The 24596-nt window shown below is 37.5% G+C and overlaps 1 protein-coding gene across 4 annotated transcripts in view; it reads left to right on the plus strand.

Annotated features, from left to right (window-relative positions):
* The window catches only part of Mtus2 (microtubule associated scaffold protein 2), a 665483-nt gene that overhangs the window by 576933 nt on the left and 63954 nt on the right, over positions 1-24596 (plus strand). Inside the window, exon 1 of one of the 4 annotated variants that reach the window (XM_010623852.2) lies at positions 16609-17035. The exons of the other annotated variants lie outside the window; for them this stretch is intronic. Within the exon in view, the coding sequence (XP_010622154.1) occupies positions 16982-17035 (54 nt within the window). The 5' untranslated portion in view covers positions 16609-16981. Of the gene's footprint in view, positions 1-16608; positions 17036-24596 lie in introns of those variants that run through there. 4 annotated transcript variants of the gene reach the window in all.

The following is a 24596-nucleotide window of genomic DNA, read 5'->3' on the forward strand; positions in this document are numbered from 1 at the left end:
TTTCATTGTCTTTTTCTAGGATCTTGTTTATTATTGATATGAGGATCTCATTAGTTAGGTTCTGTTCTTCAGTAACTTATTCTTGGCTTTATTTGTCCAGTGATAATTGCTTACCCTTTCAACCTATTAAATTTAATTGGGTTGGACCTTGTAACTACGTTGTAAGGAGAGAATTTGTTCAGGACATAGTAGTCAACAGAACCAAACAAACATAAATCATAAACATTAGAATGATTTTGATAATTTTACCTTTTGTCAATATCCCTTACCAACTATATTGTCCTGGGATGTGGAGGGTGGAGAACATGAAGAGAAAGGAAAAAGGAATAGAGTATTATGTCAATGGGAAGAAAAGACCAATAAGAGAAATGTTAGTACATAAAAAGAAAATAGAAAGTCAGCCTCTGTCAGGGTTTTATAGCTAAGGTAAAGAGCTAGTGTTAAGGGGATTTAGAGAGTATTTGTGTAGGTAAAAGGATGTATGCAGATGGTTAAAATGTACTTAGAGGTTGAGGAAGCCTTGAGACTGTCGATGCCTATTAAAATGTGTGTGAGGAATTTTGGTTCCTCTACATGCCTTTAAATGATTCTATTTATTTGTAGTACTGCTTAGCTCTTATCCTTTTATGCACTTGTGGACTCCCTTATTATATTTATGCCATTACATAGATGAAGAGGAAGGACAGGAGGTGAGATAATGAGGAGTAGAGGACTGAGAACAAAGAGAGAGTCACCTGCTGGCCCAGGAGGCAGGAGCATAGGTGTGTGGCAATTAAATTTTATCCTGTTCTGTTTGGGGCTTGAGTGCCTGGGTTGGAAATATCTCACTTCCTCGTGCCAAATGTAGAGAATAGCACAACTTTGTGTCTGTTCAGTCTGCTAAGATGTCACTGAAGGGCTAGGTTTCTCCCTCCCTCAGACTGGTCCTTTCCCAAGATGGTGTATGCACCATTTCCTGGGAAGGGCAGAGTGTACTGTGATCCAGAAGTGGACCATTTTCATCTCGCTCACCCTCTAAATGCTGGATTTAGTCTAGCTGGATTTTCTTTTCATTTATGCTCCCGTGTCATACTTTATCTTTTGCCCTACCCCAAGGTAACTGCTTTTCTTCCACACCAAGTCAGATACCATGGCTATCATCTCCTGCTTTGTTCTTTTCTCCCATTGTGCTCTGTTTCTCCAGCTTCTCCACAGCTTCTAAGTTTCCTGTCATTTCCCTCCCAGTTCCTGGTCATCTGCTTTTTTCTCTTCACCAAGTTGTTATATTCCAGCTGTCTGGATTTTGGGTCCCGGAGAGGGTGTATTTTGCTGCTGAATTCTATTCCACCATTTTCGAGCCTTTGGATTCAAACTGGGACATCATTTTTTTCTGAGTTCTGAGCTTTCCAGCTTTTGGACTAGTACCAATCTGACCATATCCTTCCTCCATCAAAATTATCTCTTATCTTTCCAGGGTCACAAAGTCAACAAAATAAAGGACAAGTTCCTTGGTTTGAGATACCAGGCCATTGTTTGTTCCCTGCTTACCTCCCTAGCCTTGTCTCTCTCTATAGAGATATAATTTCAACTTTGTTCTTAGAACTGGGAATAGATTTTGACCTTATATTCTCCAGCTGCACCAATTGTCTGGTAGATTAAATTCTGCACAAACCCCTGAGTTAGCCTTGTGCAGCATCATGGTCAAGAGTATCATAAAGCAACTGCAGAGTTTAAGCCTACATTGCAGCAAAATGAGAAAGGAATGGAGATTGGATAGAAGAAAGACAGTCTTTATCCTTCTTCCTGAGAGATTAGCCTTATTGCAAAACAAAATAAATGACAAAAACCTGCTGCTCAGTCACCAATGTAAACATAGGCTCAGAGTGGTGTTTTTAAAAGCTAATTGTAGGGCTGGGGATTTAGCTCAGTGGTTCGGTGGCCTGCCTTGCAAGCACTAGGATCCAAGTTCAATCCCTGGTACCAAAAAAAAAAAAAAAAAAAAGCTAATTGTAGAATAATCGAGCCTGATTTCCTTCTCCCCCTCTATAATTCTGAATGTGCTTTGAATGGAAGGTCACTGGAGATGTGCAATAATGACCAAATGTTATTTTTTTAGTTATAGTTATTAAGCCTCAAGAAACTATTTCCCTATTTTGTGGTCTTTTTCAGATTTAGGTATCATAATTTATTAAAAGAATAAGGAAGTTTTCCATTATTTCTCTTTTAGTATTTTTTACTAGGTTTTTTTTTTTTTTGCTATAACAAATCAACATAAACTTGGTGGCCTAAACAACAAAAATATATTTATTTTATTGAGATATAATATTTGTACATGTTTATAGCATACATCATGGTAAGTCTATACATGTATACAGTGAATAATAATCAAATCAGGATGCAAAGCATTTCCAACTCCTCAGACATTAATCTTTATGTGTAGGCACTTTTCTACCCTTCTAGTCATTTTAAGATATGTTCTTTTATCAAATAGTTACCTTGTTGTGCTGTGTAAAAACTGGAACTTCCTTCTCTAGCTATGTTTTTGACCCCTTATTGTTTCCATCCCAGCTGCCCTTGTCCTACACAGTCTTTAATGACCACTATTGCTTTCCTTTCTTCCACACTATCGACTTACTAGTTTCCACAAACAGGAGTATGTGTACATATCTGTCTGTCTATGTCTGGTATTTCACTTAACATGACCTCCTTTTCATCCATGTTGCTGTAAATGGTAGGATTTTGTTCTCTTATGGCTGAATAATATTCCATTAAATGAAACAGGTGTATTCTATAACTTTTTTGGAGGTCAGAAATCCAAAGTAGAATTAGATCAGTGTTAATCCCTTCCAAGTGTGGTCTCCCTAGACCTAACAACTTCCACTCTCTTAAAAGTTTTGACCACCTCAGCATTCCATGATTGGGACCAGTTTTTAAGTATACGAACCTTTATAGAACTACATCCAAAACATAGCACTATTCTGGGGGCGGGCAGTGGTACTGGGGCTCGAACTCAGGACCTTGCACTTGTGAGGCAGGTGGCAGAACCACTGAGCCCCCATAGCACAATTTTTGTTGTACTCATTAATAATTTCTACTCATTACATACTGATCAGAGCCTTGTTTGTACTGTTTCTAATTTATGAAGGTTGCAATATTTTCTATGAGATCAAGTTTTTATTTTAACAGCACTTGATAAAAAGTATATTCACTATTTCTAAAATGTGTGTGTATTACACTTTAAGACCTACCTAATTTTATTTATTTATTTATTTTTGGTACCAGGGATTGAACTCGAGTCCTTGCACTTGCAAGGCAGGCCACTGAACTGCTGAGCTAAATCCCCAGCCTACCTAATTTTAATTATGTTCATTTTTTTGTGTACTTTATTCAATCAACAGTGATAAAATATCTTCATAAAGTGGCCTACTATGTTATTAGAAGCATATTCATAAGTGTTATATATTCACTGTAGTTTTGGTTTTCAGAAAATCCTCTTGTCCTTGTAGATTAGGTGAAGTTTGCTCAGAGATCTTTCTTTCCTTCTTTGTTTCTCTTTCCTGCCCTCCTTCCTCCACCCCATTTCTTTCTCAGTGTCACTGCTGACCTCACTGTTGCCCCTGCTGACCTCAAACTCATAAGCCTCCTACCTCCAAATAGCTGAGACTATAGGCATGATCCATTGTGCCTTGGTTTCTTAATTTTATTTTAAATCTCTGAAATCTATCAGGTTTAATATGGTAAGTCTTGGAGTTGCTAAATGTAGGCTAACTTTCCCTGATATATAATGCAGCCTAACAATATAAAGCTTTAAGTCTTAAAAAAAATTTTACATTATAGTTCTTAGGCATTATTTCTTTTTTGTTTGTTTTTTCTCTTAAGAGAATATAATAATATGAGTATTACTAATTCTTTATCTGTTACCTATTATTTTTTCTATAACCATTTCTCCTTTTTCTCATTTTTATTTTCTGTTGTTTTCTTATCTTTTAAAGTACCTCTTACTAATTCTTTATTTTCTCTTTTGAACCTCATACTTTAATCTTCATTTCTGAAATAATTTTGGTGTTTTGGATTTTTCTCCCATTTCTTTTCTGAATCCATTCAGTTTTCTCTTTATGAACCTGTTTCATCTATTTCTATTCTTAGTTTTTAATCTCATTTTCAAGATCTTCTTTTCCTTTAATATCCAAGGTGCTAGTTTTAGTATATTTAATCCAGTTTTCAGCATTCTTGCTTTCTGTTTCCTTAGAAAATTTTTCATCTGTTGAAGAATGTTGGATCTTATTTTCTGATTTTTTATCATAATTCTGTATCTGCTTGTTTAATTTTTTCCATTCTTGCAGCATTGATTTGATTTTTAAGATTGCTGGTTTGGTGCCTTCTTTTGTCAACATAACAAAATTTGTATATTTTAGTGAATTTAGGGGATAAATGTTGCAAGGGAGTTGTGTACCCTGATTTTTCAATACTCTTGTCCTGCAGACCCTGCATTTTCTGACCTGACCTAAAACTCCATTGGTCATGTGATCTCTGTAAGCCCCTACTCAGACTGTGAGCCACAGTGATATTTTTGGGATCTCCTGGAACTAATGTTAGTTTAGACCCAGTGTCTAGTAGTTTCCCAAAAGTCTGCTTATTTCTTTTTCCCCAACAAATAGTTACTTTGGTAAAAGTCTGTAGATCTTTGTGAAAAAAACTAAGAAGAAAGAGTAAATTTTTCAGTGTCTGTTTTCAGTAGAATACTGATGTTCTTCTTCAAAGGGATACAACATATTCATTCAGAGTGCTCTGCGTAAATTGGCTCAAGTCTGCCAATATAAATTTGTCTTTGTTTTTGTTTTGTTGTTGTTGCTGTTTGTTTGTGTTTTAAAATGGGGTCTCCCTATGAGGTCCAGGCTGGCCCTGAAATCACTAGGTAGCCCAGGCTGGCCTTGAACTCACTGTAAGCCTCCAGCCTCAGCCTCCCACATCATAGGATTAAAGGTATCTGCCACAATCCCTGGCTTGTCAACCTAAATTTTAAGAAAATCAGAGAGAAATTCTCCAGAAACCAATGTTTATTTGAGAATGCACATGACATAAAAGCGTAGGCATATTTAAAGGAGTTGAGGCAGGTTAAGTTTTTAAATACAAAAATCAGGAGGACTACATTAGATAGTTTGAAACAATCTTTGGAAAAATGAATAATAATGGGTGTTATTCAAGGTTGAGCAGGAAGTTGTCTGCAGATGTGCTTGTAGAAGTACTTTTTGTATAAGTTCCTTGTAGCATCTGTGCAACTTGTAGTTCTGGCAGTCTTTTGGGATAGTTCTCAGGCAGTCATGTGTAACAATACTTCCTTTTCAGCTATCCATGTTTGTTTCCTTTTTTTATTAAGGTTGGCAGAAGCAGCTCCATTTTCATTTTGACAGCTTTCACATTTCACAAGTTTAGGAATGTAATTCTGTTAGGCTATAATTCTGTTTGTATGATTAAGATTAGATTCTGTTCAGGGGCTGGGGATTTAGCTCAGTGGTTCTGCCGCCTGCCTCACAACCGCAAGGTCCCAAGTTCGATCCTCAGGACCCCGCCCCCCCAAAAAAAGAGATTAGACTCTGTTCATTTGACCCAGAATTTCTGCTTACACAGGTCAAGGAATCATTTAGTAGGAACTTCTAGGAATTTCTAGGAATACCATGAGAAATTAGCCAGTGCCATCATTCAGCTCAAATCAGACTATTCTGATTGCTGCTATGACTCTGCTGTCCATTATGGTAACCACTCCCACCTGTTAGCATTTCAGTGCCAACCTTTGATCCATGCCACCCTGGGATCTAGTTACTCCTGTTGTATTTAGATTTCCCAATGTGCTGACTGCAGCTACCACTATAAGATCTGGTTTATAGAAGAGAGTGATCACAGAGCACTTCAGGACACTGAGGCTTACGTTGCAAATCTTACCATACTGGTGAAAGATATGTCTTCTAGTGCAGGTAAGTAGGTTTTAAGTCATATATCAATTCTAACATTCTGGTCTCTCTAAGTCTTCAAAAAAAACCTTCCTCTACCTTAAACTAAGGTATGTCCAGCACTTCCACTTGGCTCACTGTGCATCACCTTTTCTTCCAAGTTTTTCCAATGAACCACCCAAATTGTAGAGCCCTTTCTAACTCCCCAAGGTACAGCATTAAATGCAACATCTGTGCTTAGAAGCCAATGTCAATAAATTTAGCTTATTCAAATTTATGTTATTATCCATTTCTACAAATATTCCTCAGATTTCTGTGTGTATAAATTTTAAATATCAAATCAAGCAGTTTTTGAAGTTTAATGTATTTCTTAATGGATCACACTTCATTAACCCCCACTCCTTTAGGAGGAATTGAGTCTAGATAGGTGACAAAGCAAAGAGGAGTAGAGGTGGGTCCTGAGGAGAATTACATTGTCTTAATCTTACATGGCAGCTCATTGAGTGGAGGGTGCATTAGTTTCCTCAGACAAAGTAGGGTCGATCCCTTTAAAGTATAAGTAAAGGGAAGAAGGCACTTGCTCTGAGTTTGGGGAAACCACTTCTATTGGAGGTGGGAAGTCTTCTTCCTTTAGCAATAAATTCTGTTATGATTTAAATATAAAATGTCCCCCAATGATCTCATGGATGTGGGAGGCGTTTGGATCATACTGGGACTATACTAATCAGTAGCTGAATGTGTTGTTGAGAAGTGGGGCTTGGTAGGAGGTGGGTAATGGGAATGCAGAACCTTGAAGGATGAATTCTAGTCCCTGGATCTTTCCTTGTCTCTCTGCTTCCTCGTGAGAATAGCACCTTTCCTTTGCCATGACCTTTTACCATGTCATTTCTGCCTTGAGCCAACCAACCATAGACTGAATCCTCTAAAAAGTGTGAGCCAAAATAAATCTCTTCTACACTAAGCTTCTGATATCAGGTTTTTTGGCCCAGCTATAAGAATTCTGACTAATACAGAAAATTGGTAGAATTGAGGTTGTTACTGTGACTGAACCTGACTGTATGATTTACAAGCCTTTGGTACTGATTTGCAAGAGTTTGGAAAGCCTTCGATATATAGGCTAGAGAAGCCCTAGAATGTTTTAAGCAGTACATAATGGGTCTATTGATCAGAGCTCAGAAAATAAGAATGTTGATAGGAATGTGGATGGTAAAGGCCCAGGCTCATGAGTTTCTGTTGGGAATAAAAATTTCATCAGAAACTAAAGTAGTGGTCATATGTGTTTCATTCTGGCAAGAATTTCTCCAGGTCCTAAGACTGTATTAGGATGGGTTTAAAGGTGCTGAATTACTTGACTCAGCAGAGGAAATTTCAAAGCATCCCAGTGTTCAGACTGTGGTAGTACTGGCTGCTCTTAGCCAGATCCCCAGTGAGAATCAGGAGAAAAAAAGCAAGAGATGAATGATTTGACAAGTTTGCTGTTTTACCAGAAAGGAAGTGTCTGCAAAGAAAGAGTCCAAGAGAGCATAGTTGCTCAAAAGATTAACATTACAAAGATAAGTACTTGGCTTCAGGACAAGAGGAAAGATGGCTTAAAGACATCTCAACAACTGGATAGACTCACCCTTTGCATTCTCAAAGATTAAAAGGATAAACATATTTGAAACACTTTGCTTTAAAAAGAAAGCCTCAAGGAGCCCAGATCATTCAGGGGTGCCTACAGAGGTGTTTTCTGGAATTCATCCAGACATTTAGAGGCTACTGTAGCCATGGTCCAAGAGGGTCCAGCTACTGCTCCCACTAAGGGCAGAAATTGGTATCACCTACAACGTGTTAGTATTTCAGGCATGTAGAACACAGAATTTATGGGGTCAAGAAAGTTTCCACACAGATTTCAAGAAAAGGCCTGGGAAATTAAGTTTATGCCCTGAGAGGACAGTGTGTGAAGCTATGATTTAAAAAAGTCAAACATTCATTGGAGACTCCAGGAAGTAAAAGATGTGAGAAATGTGGATTGTCTTCTGAGGAAAGCTGCAGGGAGTGAACAGAACCACCCCAAGAGAGAAACTATGTGGTCTGCAGCTAATAAAGCTATAGGAACAGAACTAGCAAAACTCTTTGAAGTCCACATCACACCACAATCTGCCCTGAGTACTGGACATGAAGCTGTAAAATTTAATATTTACCCTGTGGGCTTTCAGTCTAACTTTGGACTCATTCTTTTCTATTTATAAAGGTGCTTCACCTTTTGGAATAGAAATGTTAACCTGTGCCATTATATGTTGAAAGTGTTTAAGTTTCTTTTCCATTTTCATAGGGGCTTACAGATAACAGTTTGCCTTGTATCTCAGAGGAGACTTTGGACTTGGACTTTCAGCAGTGCTGGAACAGTTAAACTCTGACTCTTAGGGGTGGATTAAATATATTTGCAAAATGATATAAAAATGAATCTTTTGGGGGCCTGGGGCAGAATGTTATTGTTATACTTAATATGTCCCACAAAATTCTCATATGTGTCAAAGGTGATTGGATCATGTGTGCATTATAGTCACCAATGAATTTATCCATCGATTAGCTTAGTAGCTTAGTAGCTAAATGCACAATTAGGTGGCAGGGTGTGATTGCAGGCAGGTTATTGAGGGTAACCTGGAAGGATGTATTTTTTTTTCTGATTCCTCTCTCTGTGTTTCCTGGCTGCCATAGATGAGCACTTATCTTCTGCCATGCCATTTCTGCCTTGTAGCTAACCAACTATATATGAATTTTCTAAAAACCAAGTGCCAAAGTAAATTTGTCCTCCTCAAAGTTGTAGGTGTTACATATTTTGTCCCCATTATGAAAAGTATGAATGACTAATGCAAAATTTAGAGGCTGCATGCATCTAGTTTCCTGTATATCCCCACTTAAATTATAGGATCCCATTCTTTCCCAAATAATGTTCTCACTTTAAGTGACATCCTACAAGGCTTGTGTTTTCACCTAGCCTCTTACAGGATGAGATTCTACAATATTATTTTTAGCAATTTCAACTACAGGGAACAGGGTCTCCTTCAAAGTACACATAGAGGCTCTTAGATTATCTATTTAACACTTAGCTAAGAATTTGAATTCCTGAGCTCATCTTTTCTTACTTTACTTTGTCCATTGACATTAGGACTTTCAGTAGTTCTGGAACCAGCCAATATCATGCTATTTATTAGTTTTCTGAAAATATTTGAATGTATCATTTACAGTCACCCAGCTCCTTGCTTCTTATAACTGCTTGGTTAGAAGTATCCATGCAGATATTTTGTGTATCTCTATAGGCAACTTAGCTCTGGACTATGAGTACTCTCTTTATTACTAAAAATAGAATCATTAGTGTTTTTTAATCTGACCAAATTAGAGAGTCAATTTCAGTAATCTTCTAGGTTAGAAAATTTTAATCTTCATTTCATAGAGGAGAAAATGGAAGCTCTGAGAGTAAATGACCCAACTGAGAGTCAAACTGAAATCCCACTTCAGTGTTATAGCTGCTTTTTCTTTCTCCATAGTAATAGTCACATTGTTGATTGATATCCAGCTTATGGTTCACTGGTGTCATCCATCCCATCTAATAAATGTCAGATAGATAAATGTGCTTTGTGCCTTTGCCAATGTTTCCCCAATTCTCTAATTTGACCTATCAATTGTTCAACCATTTCCAACCTGTTTATTCAGATAGTACAGATGGCTTTGAAATTAATTTCTCTTATGAGAATAGTCAGCTCTCTCCTACATATAATGCAGAAACATATGGAAGGCATTTCTCTTTTAATCTTGCTAGTCATTGACTTAAAAGAAAAATAAATCAAGATACTTTAAATACTAGTAGAGCAGCAAATAGATTGTCTTACACCAATAGCAACTTTACTGCTTTATTACTATACAAAAGTGCATTTTTAAAGTTTTCTGTCAGTAAGTATCTAAGGATATACCTAAGAGCAAAAGTATATATTTCAATTGTGTTTTTCCTTAGTTTTATTAGGTACATGTTATTACATCAAGTGTCTCAAGCCATTATTGTCTATAGGTAGATGATCATAGTCACCAGTCACTTCTAGCTCAATGATTTTTGTTTTGTATCTTCCCTTCTCAGTTCCTTTTTCCTCTTTCAAATTTCTGGATATAAAAGCTTGTTCACATTTTTCTGGCAATGCTCTCGTTAGAGCCCAAGCTCATATTTTAAATGCATGGAGAAAGGTGCGGCATAGATGATGGAAAAAAGGTAAACAGTTTCCTTGACAATCTATAAGAGACTCTTTCATGATAATTTTTCATAGTTTTCTTTTTCAATAAATAGTGACACAGGGATATATTTTTTATATTTACAACCTCCTGCAAATAGTAATGAGGCTCACAGATTGTGTAAAATACAAAATACCTCTGTCCCAAAGGCACTTTCAGTGGGTTTGACTCCTCGCAACTTCCCTCCACATCACTTCAGGAAGTGTTCCTTGAGTCCAGTTCTCAAAGCAAATCAGTAGTGTTAAGGGGTGCACTTCAGAGAGGGACAGCAGATGTGCTGTGATATTTGGTGGAAGACAAATGTTAATCATTATTATTTCACGAAGTAGGATATTATGGTGCAAGAGCATATAGAGTGACATGAAATGATGGAAAAGTAACTTCAAATGGGAGGGAGGTAGGAAAAATCCTGGAGTGGGTTAGAAGATGCTGCCTGGGGAGCTGAGTTTGAGCCAAATTTGAGCTGAAGAGATGTGGGTCTGACAGGGTAATTGATGGTGGGAGATGGTGAAGGAGTTCCCAGTTTAAGGAAGACTAAGAAATAATAAAATTGAACATTTTAACATTGACATGCACATAGTTTTTACTGTTTTTAAATTGCGTGTTTTTCTAAATGTACTATAGAAAACTATACAGAGGCTCCTTTCTAAGTTGTAAAAATTGTGAAACGATTCCATATATAAATTTGGATTTCTTTTTTGTAAGTTCATATGCTGTCATCCTTATAGCACAGACTTACTGTTCTGTAAGCCTTGTAGATGGGAGACTTAACAATTAACAGTGCAGTTAATTAAAGCCCAGTAGCTTAGGACACAAGCTTGCGAGGCAGGAATTAAAGCCCCACTGTCACTTCCTAGCTTTACGTGGAAATTGTGAAGTTTCTGAGCCTTAATTTTTCTCATTTGTAAATGGGGATGACAATAGTGTTTATTTCATATGGTTTTGCAAGAATTGCATGAGATATTTTGTACAAAACCTAAGCATTGTGCCTGACATCTGTTATAAATTACTTATTGCTCCAAAACACAGTGTTCATAAAATCATCTCCAGTGAAATATCCCACTAAGCTTTAATATGACTTTTCTGAATGCTTGTTCCTATTCCAGTGCAAGAAAATATGCCAGGAATAAAAAAATCATATCAAAATTTTTATAGTATTGGGAGCCAAGATGCACCTTATTTTAGGAGCCTATGAGGTCACAGTTTCCTTTCATGCCAAATTCCAATAGTCTAAACCCTCTTCTATTTGCCTTCAAAAAGTTTAATCTTTTTCCCCAGTATCCAAGGATTTTGGTGAGTCCTTGGAGAATTCTTTTTCTTTTTGATGCTAGGGATCAAACCCAGCATCTTGCACATGTTAAGTATACACTGTAGTACTGAGCTACACACCCAGCTCCTGGAGGATTTTTATGCAGGGTATCTCCATTCCTGACCCTAACCTTACCACATATTATAGGGGCCAATTTATCTGCCCAAAATGAATTTCATTGATCATTTTTCTTTACCTAGTGCTCAAGCCTCAGCTTCTGACATTCCCCAAAAAAGAATAATTTTCTTCTCACCCAAGTCCAAAGCCCTACCATGATTTCTTCTTCAGAGTATAATTCTCTGTGGGAAGGATCACTTCCTTCTTGGGAAACCTCACTCCCTCCAGGAAGCCTTCACAGGACAACAAACAGCATTCACTTTCTGTTGCATCTAATTGCCATCACCATCTAGAAGGAAGCAAGACCTCTAGAAAGGATAAATGATTCCAGATAATATACAAGATGAGCTTAGGGTGTCTTTATTATCAGGAAGTAAGGAGGTCAGAACAATGAGTGACACAGGGACCAATAAGAAGGGGTCGCCATAGGCTAAAGTTGGGATTCACTGAGCATCTAAATAGATAAGTGCAGATGACCAGAACATAGTGTGTATATTAAAATAAAAACAATACATAATTTATGTTTTGAAAGAGCAAAAGAAAGTGAGTGACAACCCCCAAATTAGTTTCCATCAGATACAGTTGTGATGCCAAGTCTTTATGCAGGAAATTAGCATTTAAAAGGAAAGGAGTAAACATTTAGCCTTCTTTCCTGTACAAAGTATAGTTCATGGAATTGAAATTATCCTAATTGATGAAGAAAAATTATGATTATGATTATTTGTAGTGCCAAGGATCAAACCCAGGGCCTTGTACATGGTCAGCAAGTCCTCTACCACTGAGCTACATTTCCAGCTCCAAAATTATTTTTTCCATAAAAATTTCAACTAATAAATGTGAAAAGACAAAACAAGCAAAACATCATGTTGCAACATCAATGAAATAATGAACTCACATAATTAGTAACAGATGAAACCATTAGATGAAATGTTCAGTTGAGGAGATGGAGCCATCACATCCTGATTCATTGCAGCTCACTAAAAATGAAACACTAAGACATTGTGTGCTTCTTCACTAAATACAATATGGTCCCAACAGCATCGCATCTAAGGATGATTATGCCATAGAATTGAACTTGAATCTAGCCCAAGCTTGAGAACTAAATTGGACTTAAAGGGATGTAGGAACGAGTGAGATGACACTGCAAGGGTGAAACAAGGCAGATCCATCTGTGGAACATTCTACAGGGCAAGTGGCCAGTTCTGACAAGCCAGTGGCAGAAGAGAGAAAGAACACCATGGGATTGTCTATAAGAGAGCCAAGAGACCTAAAATCCAATATAATACCCGAGATCCAGTTTGGGTCCTGGTTCAAACAAACTGTAAGACAGGAGAGAAAGAGAGAGACAGAGAGACAGATAGACAGAAGACTGGCAAAAAAAGTGATAAAATCTTAATAATTGTGGAATCTGGGTGATAGATAAATGAAAAAAGTAAATGAGATAGATGAAACCAATGTGTCAAAATCTTGAAAACTATTGAAACTGGAAATGGCTACATGAAGATACTTTGTATTTATCTCTATTTTGAGTAGGTGTAAAAATTTTACAGCATTTAAAGATAACAAAGAAAACAGGATTCTACTCTGCTGATACGTGTCTCCAAGTCTGGGTTATATGCCCAGAGATCATACCATGTGTGTGATTTCTGAGAGAACTAAGACAACTGTAGTAACCCTGAGTGCTTCAGTGCCCTCCTTGCCCAAGACAGAAAGTGAACGTCAACCTTCTAGGTGTGGATTCTGCAGTCTCATCCTCTGCCCCTGCTGTCATGTACATTAACAATAGCCCTCATGCATCTCCCAAGAGCAAGCAACAATTTCCTAGGGAAGTGCATATAAATTCTAACTTAGAAAGAAGCCACCTCCTAAGGCATACTATCTGCAGGAAGATCGTTTTGCCTGAAGAAAACCTGGAAAGAGGTTTAGTTTTTGTGAACTCTCCCCAACCCCTCTATCTTCTTCCAAAATTAGGGATTGCTCCACATCACTGGTCACTTGAGAGATGCAAGATGAAGACAACACTGAGATTTCACCTCAACCCACAAAGAATGGCTGCTATCAAGAAATCAACCAATAACAAATGTTGGCCGGGTTGTGGGGAGAAAGGAACCCTTCTCCATTGCTGGTGGGAATGCAGACTGGTGCAACCACTGTGGAAATCAATATGGAGATACCTCAAAGAGCTGAGATTAGAGGTTCCATTTGACCCAACCATTCCTCTTCTGGGTATCTTCCCAAAAGAATTAAAAGAATCATACCACACTGTACACCCATGTTTATAGAGGCACAGTTTGTAATAGCTAAAACTTGGAAACAGCCCATTTGCCCATCAGTTGGAGACTGGATAAAGAAGATGTGTTTTTTCTATAAAATGGAATACTACTCAGCCATAAAGAATGAGAAATTAGTCACTCATAGGAAAATAGATGCATATTGAGGATATACTCCTAAGTGAAATAAATAAGTCACACATGTATAAATACCGAAAATTTCTCTGGTGTGAAAAACTATAATGGTACATAAGATCCTAATGATATAATTAATAATGCGAAATAGGAAGAAAAGGGCTAAAGGTATAGGGGAAGTGAGACAGGTAGGTGAAAGGAAATAAGGGAAAAGAAAAAAACAGGAGAAAATTAAAAAATGGAAATAAAGTATTTGTGAATAGGGAAGGGAGGAGGGGGTGAAGGGAGGGCAGGGATAAGGGGAAAAGATGAGAACCAAGACCCGTCATGTAAAGGTACAAGTTCACAATGATGAATGTAAATGTACTGTATACCTAAAATGTACCAATAAACTCAATGAGAAAAAAAAATTAGGGATTGTCTGCTATCATGACTTCATCCATAACTGTTGGGGAGGAACCATTTGCCTTTATGTGAATTCAAGCTACTACTTTTTTGCTGTGGAAAATACACACAAAAATTTTACCATTTTAAATATTTTTAAATGCATGGGCAAGTTTAAGTATGCTCATCTTGTTGCAGTCTCCAGAAATGTCTGAAATCTTTAAAAATTACAACTCCATACCCATTAAACAAGTCATACAAGTGGATTCATACAGCATTTGTCATTTTGTATCTAGCTATTTCACCAAAAATAATGTGTTCAAGGTTTATCCATATTCTAGCACATATCAAATTTCCTCTACTTTGGGGCTGGGGCATTGGTCAGTGGTGGAGTATTGCTCATACTACACAGCTAGTAGTGAAAGTCCCTGGGTTTCATCCCTGGCACTGGGGAAAAAAAATCCTTCCTTTTAAGGCTAAATAATATTTCATTGCACATATATACCACATTTTCTATATCCACGCATGTATCAACAGATAGCTGAGTTGTTTCCACCTTTTTCCTATTGTGAATAACTTTATGAACCTAGGTGCATCTAGCCACCACTTGTTAAAATATACTTTTCCCCTAAGGCTTCAAAAGTCTCATGAATAGCTCTCAGCCTCCAAGTTCAAACTCAAGGTTCTGTGAGAGTCTTATCCTTGGGGAAGTCTGCCCAGTGTCCCTTCTGAGGACCCTAAGCCTGTGCCAGGAAGAGACAGCTCTATTCTTCCCAACATCCCAGAGCTGCGAGCAGGTGGCCCCTGCTTTCTCCCTAATAGCTTTTCTTTTAAAAAGGCAAAAACAAAACATGCTGGCAAGAGACTAAAAAGTAGAAATTAGTTCCTCCCACCCCCCATCTTCCATTCTGTGAGGATTGGCTACTGTTTTGTGAACAGCGTGTGTTTCCAAAGTTACATTCCAGACATATATTTGTTTTTTGATAAACATTTACATTCTCATGATACCCTCTATCACTTTTTCATATAGTGGGAAAGTTTCAAACTCTAGGGTATTTCCTATTTTCATACTGTTACAAGCCAGGCTAAGCTGAATATTCTTTTGTGTGTACCCATGTGTCTTATTATAGGTCAGAAATAAAAGTGTTGGGTCAAAGTGTGTGGATATTTAAAAAATTAATAGATGTAGCCAAATTGCCTTCCTAAAGGATTATGCTAGCTTTATCTGTTAGTTTTAAAGAAAGATTTGTGCTTATTCTTTCAAGTTTAGGACAAGCATTCCAAACATTTTACTTTGTCCTTATGGGATGACTAAATATTTTTGGACTTTCTACAAATGCACACTTGTAAACCGACATAGACTATACTACTTAATTAAATTCTGCCTGAAAGATGTCACTTAAATTACTAAAATCACCTAATGTTAACAACTATTTGTAATGTAATTATGTACATCTGCTGATAATAAATTTCAGGATTTCTCATCTGAGGTATAAAATTAATCTCATATCTATCCCTTACTTTCAGGATGACATAAATATATGTATTTTAAAATACCAGATTGTTGTTCTTTTTTTTTTTAATGTACTCAAGATCGAACCCAGGACCTTGGGCTTGCGAAGCAGGCAGCAGCACCACTGAGCTAAAATCCCAGGCCCGATGCCAAGTATTTTTTAAAGAAAAATTTTGCTCCCTTCCCCTTTCCTTTTTTTAATCTTCGACTTTCAAAAGTTATAAATTGCTTAAAATAATCGAGTCTTCTAAAGCTTTTATGCCAATTTCCCTAGGAGAAATACCTGTCCCAAGCCTCAATTTTAATTACTTGAACCACTCACATGGGTATATCAGCCAAGGCAAGCGATTTCACAATTATATTCTAAATGTAAAAATTTCATCAGTTGCAGAAAAAAAAAAATGTGACATGCAAATTTGAAAAAGAGCGGTTCTGTTCACTAACAACAAATGCTTCCAAAAGGAGTTCCAGGGAAAGAGAGGCTGTATCCATCATGTTTATAAATATTTTTACTTCTTCAAAGAACAGAAAGCGAGTATGCGCGCAAAGGCGAGCCCCTGTCTGCCCTGGCGAGTGCTCAGTTCAGCATCCCGGTAGCCAGGCGCTCCTTTTGTGTGCGTCCTGCGTCCTCTCCAGGCGTGTCTGCGTGGTGCACAGGCGCATCCTGGGAGTGGCTGCCGGCTCAGAGCAGGATGGTTGTCCCCTTAGGGGGGTGGCAGTGGTAAACGCTCTGTTGTTGTGCGACTATTGATTTGCCTCATTCTGAGGATTCCAGGGACAAAGTGGCCCTCCCTCCTGCGTTAGCCTCCCCTCCTGGCGCCGCCCTCTTTCCCTCCTTCCGCAGCAGGATCCGAACGTTGCTGTGGGGCCCTCCTCCTCCTTTCATTCCTCGGGCTCCTGGATTCCTGAAGTTATTAGGAGAAATAAGGTAGCCAAGGGGACCACATGGAAGTTGTGACAGCTCCCAGCGGTGCGCCCCTTTTGCGTGAGCCAGCACCTCGGCTTAGGAGTTACCGCTGACACCCTGAATGCAGGAGGTCCACCTGCCAGCCAGCCTACCGGGATGGGCCACTGCTGCTGCAAGCCTTATAACTGCCTTCAGTGCCTGGACAAGACGGTACTTTGCTTCTCTCTTCTCCCCCTCCTTTGCCAGGGCAGAGAGAACGCGCTAGCCAACCACCTCTGTCCCTCATCTCCTAGCATGCGTGTGCGCTTTGTTGGTGCACAGGACCCTCCTTTACTCGTTACAATGTACTGAATTGTGAATGGTGCTCACAGAAACATTTGGTCTCACATATTCTGCAGTGCTGCCTTACATAATTCTGTATTCCTGCAGTCTCGATGGAACTGTTGCATTTTCCTGAAATAGTAGGAACATCTTGAAATACAAACTGCTGAGAAATTCTTGGAATATTCTTAATGCATTTTAATGTACCTGTGAAACCTAACCATTTAGGTGAGGAATGTAGATTAGCTAGACATGTTTTTCTTCACTAAGCTGGAACTTTGAAAGTTTACCACCCCTTTTAAAAAGCATCATCTGTGTGTGCTCTGTGTGTGTGTGTGTGTGTGTGTGTGTGTGTGTGTGTGTATTCTTCATGAGTGGTAAGAAAGCACATCAGTCTAGGTCTTCCTTTTGTATTCTTTGCATCACACACTCATGAATAACATAGAGGTGAAATTTTGAAAGCCAGGGAGTCTAAAGGTGTGTTTAAGTATTCACTAGAAGGAAAATTCACAGCCAGGGAACTGAAAGCAAAATATACTCCAGAATAGTATGGCAGTTCCAAGACAAAGCCTTGCTTTGCTTTTGACACTTGCATGCTCTGTGAGCTTGCAGAGAGATTAGGACCTGCTTAATGTCACCGCTATGTAACTGCTGGCAAGAGCTCTTGTTTCTGTGATATATTTTATTACTGTTCACATTTGAATTTCTCAAAGATGCATGAAATGGAATTTCACATAGGGCTGAAATTGCCTCTTTCTTCCCACATGGGCATCGGCTACTAGATAGCTTGAGGTAGAGTATGTGACCAGGTGAAGGGAACTATATGGCTAAATTTAAAACTCATTACAGTGCAGTCACTGGAGAACATCTTAGTTATCAGTTCTGCTTATGAACTTTGACCTAAAATAAGCTAACATACCACCTGGAAAATTAAACTGATACCTTCAAAGTCACTTAGTACTCTTGTTCTATTGCAAATAACTATTCAATGGGTCTGGCTTTTGCTACCCTGAGTATGAACTAAAATATTTATATACACATTTATGTAATTTTAACAGAATTATGAAACTGTTATAGATTGATGATCTGCAAATCCTACATGGAAGGAGTTAAGCCCCTTTTCAAGAAAAGTGATCACAAAAGGGAGTCAAATGAAGTTTTATAACAGTAGTCACAATAAAAGGGAAAGCCAAGCCACATGTTTATAAAGTTTGTATTATAAAGTTTGCATTTCCTAAACTCTGACACAAAAATTTTAGAAATAGAGGAGATATGTTTAAAAATGAATCTGTCCTCATTTTCTCAAATCAAGTTCCTGAAAATAACTATCTCCTTATCATTCTTGAATTTAGAGATTTTGGAAAATAATTCGCTGTTGTTTCTTTTCTTTAGCCCTGTGATGTTTCAGTAGCTTTCAATTCTTTTAGCTTTGAAATGTTACGCTGAGTAAAAATTATTCTTTACAGATAAAAACTTTAAAACTTTACCCTGCATTCATGAACTATTTCATTGTGTTATCACCCGCCTTCTTGGAAGGTAGCTATGCTCACACTATACCACCAATGCAACTTGTCCATACTTCTTGGCTTTTCTTTGCTGTAGTTCAGAAAGTATTCTTATTTGATGTTATATACTCACAGGTGCTCTTTTGAGGATTGGAAACTTTCATTTTTAAAATCAAAGAGGCATTGGTTTGTGTAATTGCTTGCTTTTCAGAATAACACCAACATCATGCCAAAATTATTCATTTATTCAGTAGTTGACTATTGCACCTAGAATTGTATAGGAGGACCATAGGAATCCACTGCAGTCTCAGACTTTGTTTAAATCTCTGAGTTCCTAGAAAACTCAGTACTCATGTAAATTCCACAAGACCCTCCGGTGTCTATCAGCTCTGAAAACCCCAACATCAAAAATTGTTTAAAGGGGGTCAGATAATATTGTTGATAAACTTTTTTTTATTACTTTAGCCCAGATTAATAATCCTTGTAAAATGAACACAACCTCAGCCATATAGATATAGAATTTTTTTAAATTTTATTTTGAGAAATCCATACAATAATTTTTTCTTTTTTTACAGTTTGATCATAAACACAGTAGGAAGATTAAAGAAAGTTTAGTTAATCAGTTTCAGAGGAGAAGCAAAGAAATGGTAATCTGAAGATGCTTCTTTAGCATTAATTTGTTGGGGGGAAACTGTAGAAACTTTCCTAGAGTATAAAATGAAAAACCCTTTTATTAAAGAAACAGTTTTTTAAAGCTATTTGTGCTTTTCTGCTTCCATTTTACAAAAACCTATCCAATTAACGATATTTATTTCTGGTTTACCCTTGCCTAGTTTCTATAGTGACTGTAAAAAAAATCTTACAAAGCATGGATAGCTATTCTGGAGTTTACCACTTACTGGTTTGTTTGTACTTCTGCCTTTTCTAGAGAAAGTACAAGTAGGGTAGGCAACAATAATACACATAGAGCAATAAACATTAGGAAAAGATTGGAGTGTAAGTAATTCAAAGTTCTGTGACACTGACCATATCTGTTTCTAGAATTTAGTAAAAGGAGAAGTTAGGAAAGAATCATTGGCAAGATTTCTTGGAAAAAGTGAAATACAAATTACACTTTGAATAACAGGTTGGAATTGTATTAAATTGAAGAGGTGAAGCAATATTATCCCAAGCAAGGAGTACATGAGCAAAACTATTTTAGACCAATTTGATGAAATATGAGAGGAAATTTTCATGGTCAGCACAGTGGGAAAAACACTATATAGGGATTCTGGGTGGATTTTCTAGGATGAAAACCAGACTTAACAATTTTTTAGCTAGAATTAATTAAAAGGTAGTTCAGTGGTGCTGCCACCGGCCTTTCAAGCACAAGGTCTCTAGAGTTTGATCCCTGGTACAAAAAAAAAAAAAACAAAAGAGGGAAAGGGCGGGGGGGGAGGGATTAATTAAAAGGATTTTTTTTTTTTTTAATGGAAATGCAATCTATAGCAAGACTCAGCTATGGGTATATTGAAAGTAAAGGCATGGCCCAGAAGGCCATTGGGACATTCCAGTGGATCACAAAATTTCTGTTAACCTGTGGACTCAGTGAGGTCTGGGATGAAGCAGTAGCTCTTCAAGTACAAAAGCTCCTCCTCATTCTTAACCTTCCAGAAGTGATCCATTTCATGAAGATTGAGTTATTAAGAGAAAGAAAATAGATGTGTAATCTAAAATGTTAATGTTTTGTAACAGTCAGAAGTCTGACAAGCAAATAATTGATAACAAGCCTGATAAACAAGTTATTTTTTTTTTTTTTAGAGTCAGAAGTCAAGCTTTGAGATGTTATGATATAAATAGAATCTGGCCCAGCAAGCTATGTTATTTAAGAATCCAGTGGCTTGTGAGCCTGAAAGATCTGTGTCCCATCACCCTCCCTCATCTGGTGTACACTTGGGAGAGCTGTGTGAGTGTTACTGACCCCAGTAACTGTCCTCCCTAGGCTCCTTTTGCTAACTAGTTCCTCTTGTGATGAACTTGTCCTTTCTTGTACTGTGTTAATAGAATGAGTTTGATGCCAAATGTTGCTGGGTAGGAATTATCTTGTTCCCTTAGGGCTACTTGCATATCTCTACTCTAACCTGTTATGTGCTGATTATAATCTTGGTTATAATCAGAGGATAATGTCATGCACTTTTTCTCTAAATTCTTGGTAGGGATGGGAGTTGGGAGAAGTTACCTTGCTGTTCCTTTCAGATTTATGTAGGTACTCTGACACTAATGCATTAGGGTAGGTGATAAAGGGAGGTAGAATTCAACAAAGGTCAAGAAACTCCTTAAGTGCAGCATAAATAGATTAAAAATCTCAGTATTGCTAATTTGCCTTTCTGCTGTACTTACTCTGGAACCTAGAACTTCCCAGTATTACTTTCTTGGATTGGCATTCCTTCTCCTCTGGTCCATTAGTTTCTGTCCTTTCCAATTGCTCATTAATTCTCCAGATATGGATTTCCCTTTTTATCTCTCAGATATGATATTTCCCCCATTAATTAGTCTCTTAGGTAAACTAGATATTTTCATTTAACCAATCACTCAGCCCAGCATGTTCAAAGATTGACTAGAATTATATACATTTAAGATTTCTCACTCTGATTTCTTTTCATACAAGGTTTGGCTTTGCTCATTATTCGTACAATTAGACATTGATATGTGTTGAAGAATATTAAATGTGAATAATAATTTTCCCTTAATGGATTTATATGAAATTTCAGTTTAGATAGAGTCACAATCCAAAATTATACAAAAAAAAATGCCTTAGTGCTAATTATATATGAAAAAAATACTTATTGATTAATTCAGACACAAAATCAGTGGTGCCTTAAAGCCATAATAACTGAAATGAAAAACAAAAGGTCAGCTTACCTCCCAAGGGATTTTTCCACAGAGCTATAGTATGACTCTGGCCAGTCTTCATAATATTAATGTTGAAAATGAATGTGGTATTTACAAAAGGTGCCATGAAAACAACTCTGAAGACTTATCTATTTTGTGGGTGTCACCTTGAGGCTGGGTCATTTGAAAAGACAAAAGAAAATATTTCCCTAGTAAGATAGAGTTCTACCATAGTCAGTTAAACCCTAACCTGAATTCATAGGTGAAAAGCAATACTCTTTCTGAGAAGAGTGAAAAAAATCCTTAACTTCCTTACAATTAAGTGTGTTTGTGTGTGTGTATGTTAATTTTTAAAATTCACAGTGAAAAGAATCTAGATATTTTTCAAATACCAGAATTCCAAGATTTCTTGATTTAACCCCTCCTTATTTAGCTTGTGGGGAGAATGGTCCAGCTCATATGGCTCAATTTTCCTGGTCTGCAAACCAAAAGCATAGGAAAGTTTAATTGAGAGTCTTTGGGCTTGTGTGTGTATTTTAAAATTTACATATATATGCCACATCCTTTAAAAAAAATGAAGATAATGGGGAAAACAGGGCTGAAAATGCCCAGAACTATAGTGAATTTTATAAAATTGTCTTTGGTGCCCCTTGAAGACCATTAAGAATTCTACAGGAGTATCACAGACCAGAGTCAGGAAGTTGAAAAGGAAAAGGGAGGGTTCTTCTGGTGAGGTAACAGAGGTTTCCAGAAAGCTCCTGGGGCTATTTTGTATCACTGCTTTTCCTGACCTTTGCTCTGGGGTGCTCCCTGCTTACTTCCCTGCTTATTGATCCTCTGGCCTCAGTTTAAATCACCAAAATAACCTTGCCCCACTGAATTCAGTCCCACTGTTTTATAATTGCTCATGCATTGACTGGCTCTCTGAGGGACAAACTCCTTGAAGGCAGAAATATCCTGCCTGTCAAGTAATAGGTAGTAAGTACACACTGTATTGTTTTGTGTAAATTTCCTGTTTCTGGGTTGATTGGGGGTGATGGTGCTTCAGAATCACCTAGTATTGCATTTTTTAAAAAATATTTGTTTTGGTTTTGTTTTTGTTTTTTCCTCATTGAGTTTATTGGTATGTTTTAGGTATACAGTACAGTTGCATTCATTATTAGTATTGCATTTTAATAATAAACAGGCTAGTTGGTTGGTTTCGTGTCCAAGGAGGAACATAGGTGGCTGCATGCCCAAGTGTAGAATCACACAAGTGATGCTAACAAGGAGAGGCATTTTCACTTATTTCCATCAAGTTCCCAGGGTAGCATCAACCATCTGAACAGATAACTACTCACTTGCCAAGCATCTTAAAATAACACAGCGTGGCAGGCATGCTTGGGGCTGGGCTACACATCTAGTTGCTTGCAGGTAAGGGAATAATGAGTAGGTTGCAGGCTTTGCCAGGCTTTGCTAGCCAGGAAGATAAAAGGCAGCATTTCCTAGGAGTCTGTGGGAGGCTCTGGCCTTGGAAGCCATGTTTAAAAAGTAGGGTAGGCTACTGGCTATAAACAGCCATTGTAGAGGAATAGCCTTCTTTGGCTTTGTGATTTCTGGACAGTGTCACTGAGATGGTTCAGATGGTTAATACTGAGTTCTATTTTTAGCCCTTTTGAGTGAACACAGGAGCTCTCATGATTGGCACCAGTTTGGAATTTTCCACTCATCCTCCATTTAGGGAGGTGCTGATTAACCCTGGCCATCAAAGGAGAACTTGCTCATATTCCAGCCATCTCACCCTCTCATCACCCAGGACTTAGCTTAGTTTGGGGAATGAGGGAGAAGAGCACTTTGAGATCTATCTATCTATCTACCTATTTATTTTTTATTATTTGATACCTACTCCTTTTTATTTATTTTTTTTTCTTTACTTTCTGCTTTGATAAACCTTTGGCTCTTGTTTTTTATTTTTTTCATAGCAAAACATTTATTGGTACATTTTAGGCACACATAATGGTAAACACACATTGTAGGGAATTTGCACCTGTACATGATATATCCCACATCTTTTTTTTTCCCTTCCCCCTCCTTCCAAGCCCCCTCTCCTCCCTATGTACAAAGGCTTTGTTTGCATTTTTTTCATCTATTTTCTACTTCTTTTCTTGGCCCTCCCTGCTTTTCTCTCTCCTTCCTCCTTTGTTCCCCTGCCCATTTGAAGATTTTCTTTCCATTTCCCAATATCTGTTATACATTTTAGTCCCTGTTTCCACTTTTAGTTTCTCACATCAGAGAAACTGCAGTATTTAAACATGTGTGTCTAATTTATTTCACTTAGGAGTATGGTCTCAAGGTCCATCCATTTAGTTATAAATGTCTGAAGCTCATCCTTCTTTATGGCAGAGTAATACAGATATAGATATAGATATAGATATAGATATAGATATAGATATAGATATACCACATCTTCCTTATCCATTCATTGGTTGATGGGGATTTGGGCTGTTTCCAAGCTTTAGCTATTACAATTTGTGCTGCTATAAACATGGGTGCACATATATCACTGTGGTCGGTTGCTTTTACTTGAAAAATACCAAGAAGGATAATAGTTAGGTCAAATGGAACCTGTAGTTTTAGTTTTTTTAGAAATCTCCACACTAGTTTCCAGTGGTTTTACCAATCTACTCTCCCATCAGCAATGGAGAAGGGTTCCTTTTTCCCCACAGCACTGCCAGCATTTGTTATTGGTTGATTTCATGATAGCAGCCATTCTTTCTGGAATAAGATGGAATCTCAGTGTTTTAATTTGCATTTCATGAATGACCAGTGATTTTGAACATTTTTTCATATATTTATTTGCTGTTTCTACTTCTTCATCTGAGAGGTGTCTTTTCATTTCTGATGCCCATTTTTGTATTGGGTCTTTAAATTTGGGAGGGGCTGATTTTTTTTGAGTTCTTTATATATTCTAGATAATAGTACTTTATCTGATGAACAGCTGGTAAAATTTTATCCCATGCTGTGGGTTGTCTTTTCATTCTTTTGGTTATTTATCTTGCTGTGCAAAAGCTTTTTAATAAGATGAGATCTTAGTT

Source organism: Fukomys damarensis, unplaced genomic scaffold (assembly GCF_012274545.1).
Source record: "Fukomys damarensis isolate Sample0158 unplaced genomic scaffold, DMR_v1.0_HiC HiC_scaffold_38, whole genome shotgun sequence".
NCBI lineage: Eukaryota > Metazoa > Chordata > Mammalia > Rodentia > Bathyergidae > Fukomys > Fukomys damarensis.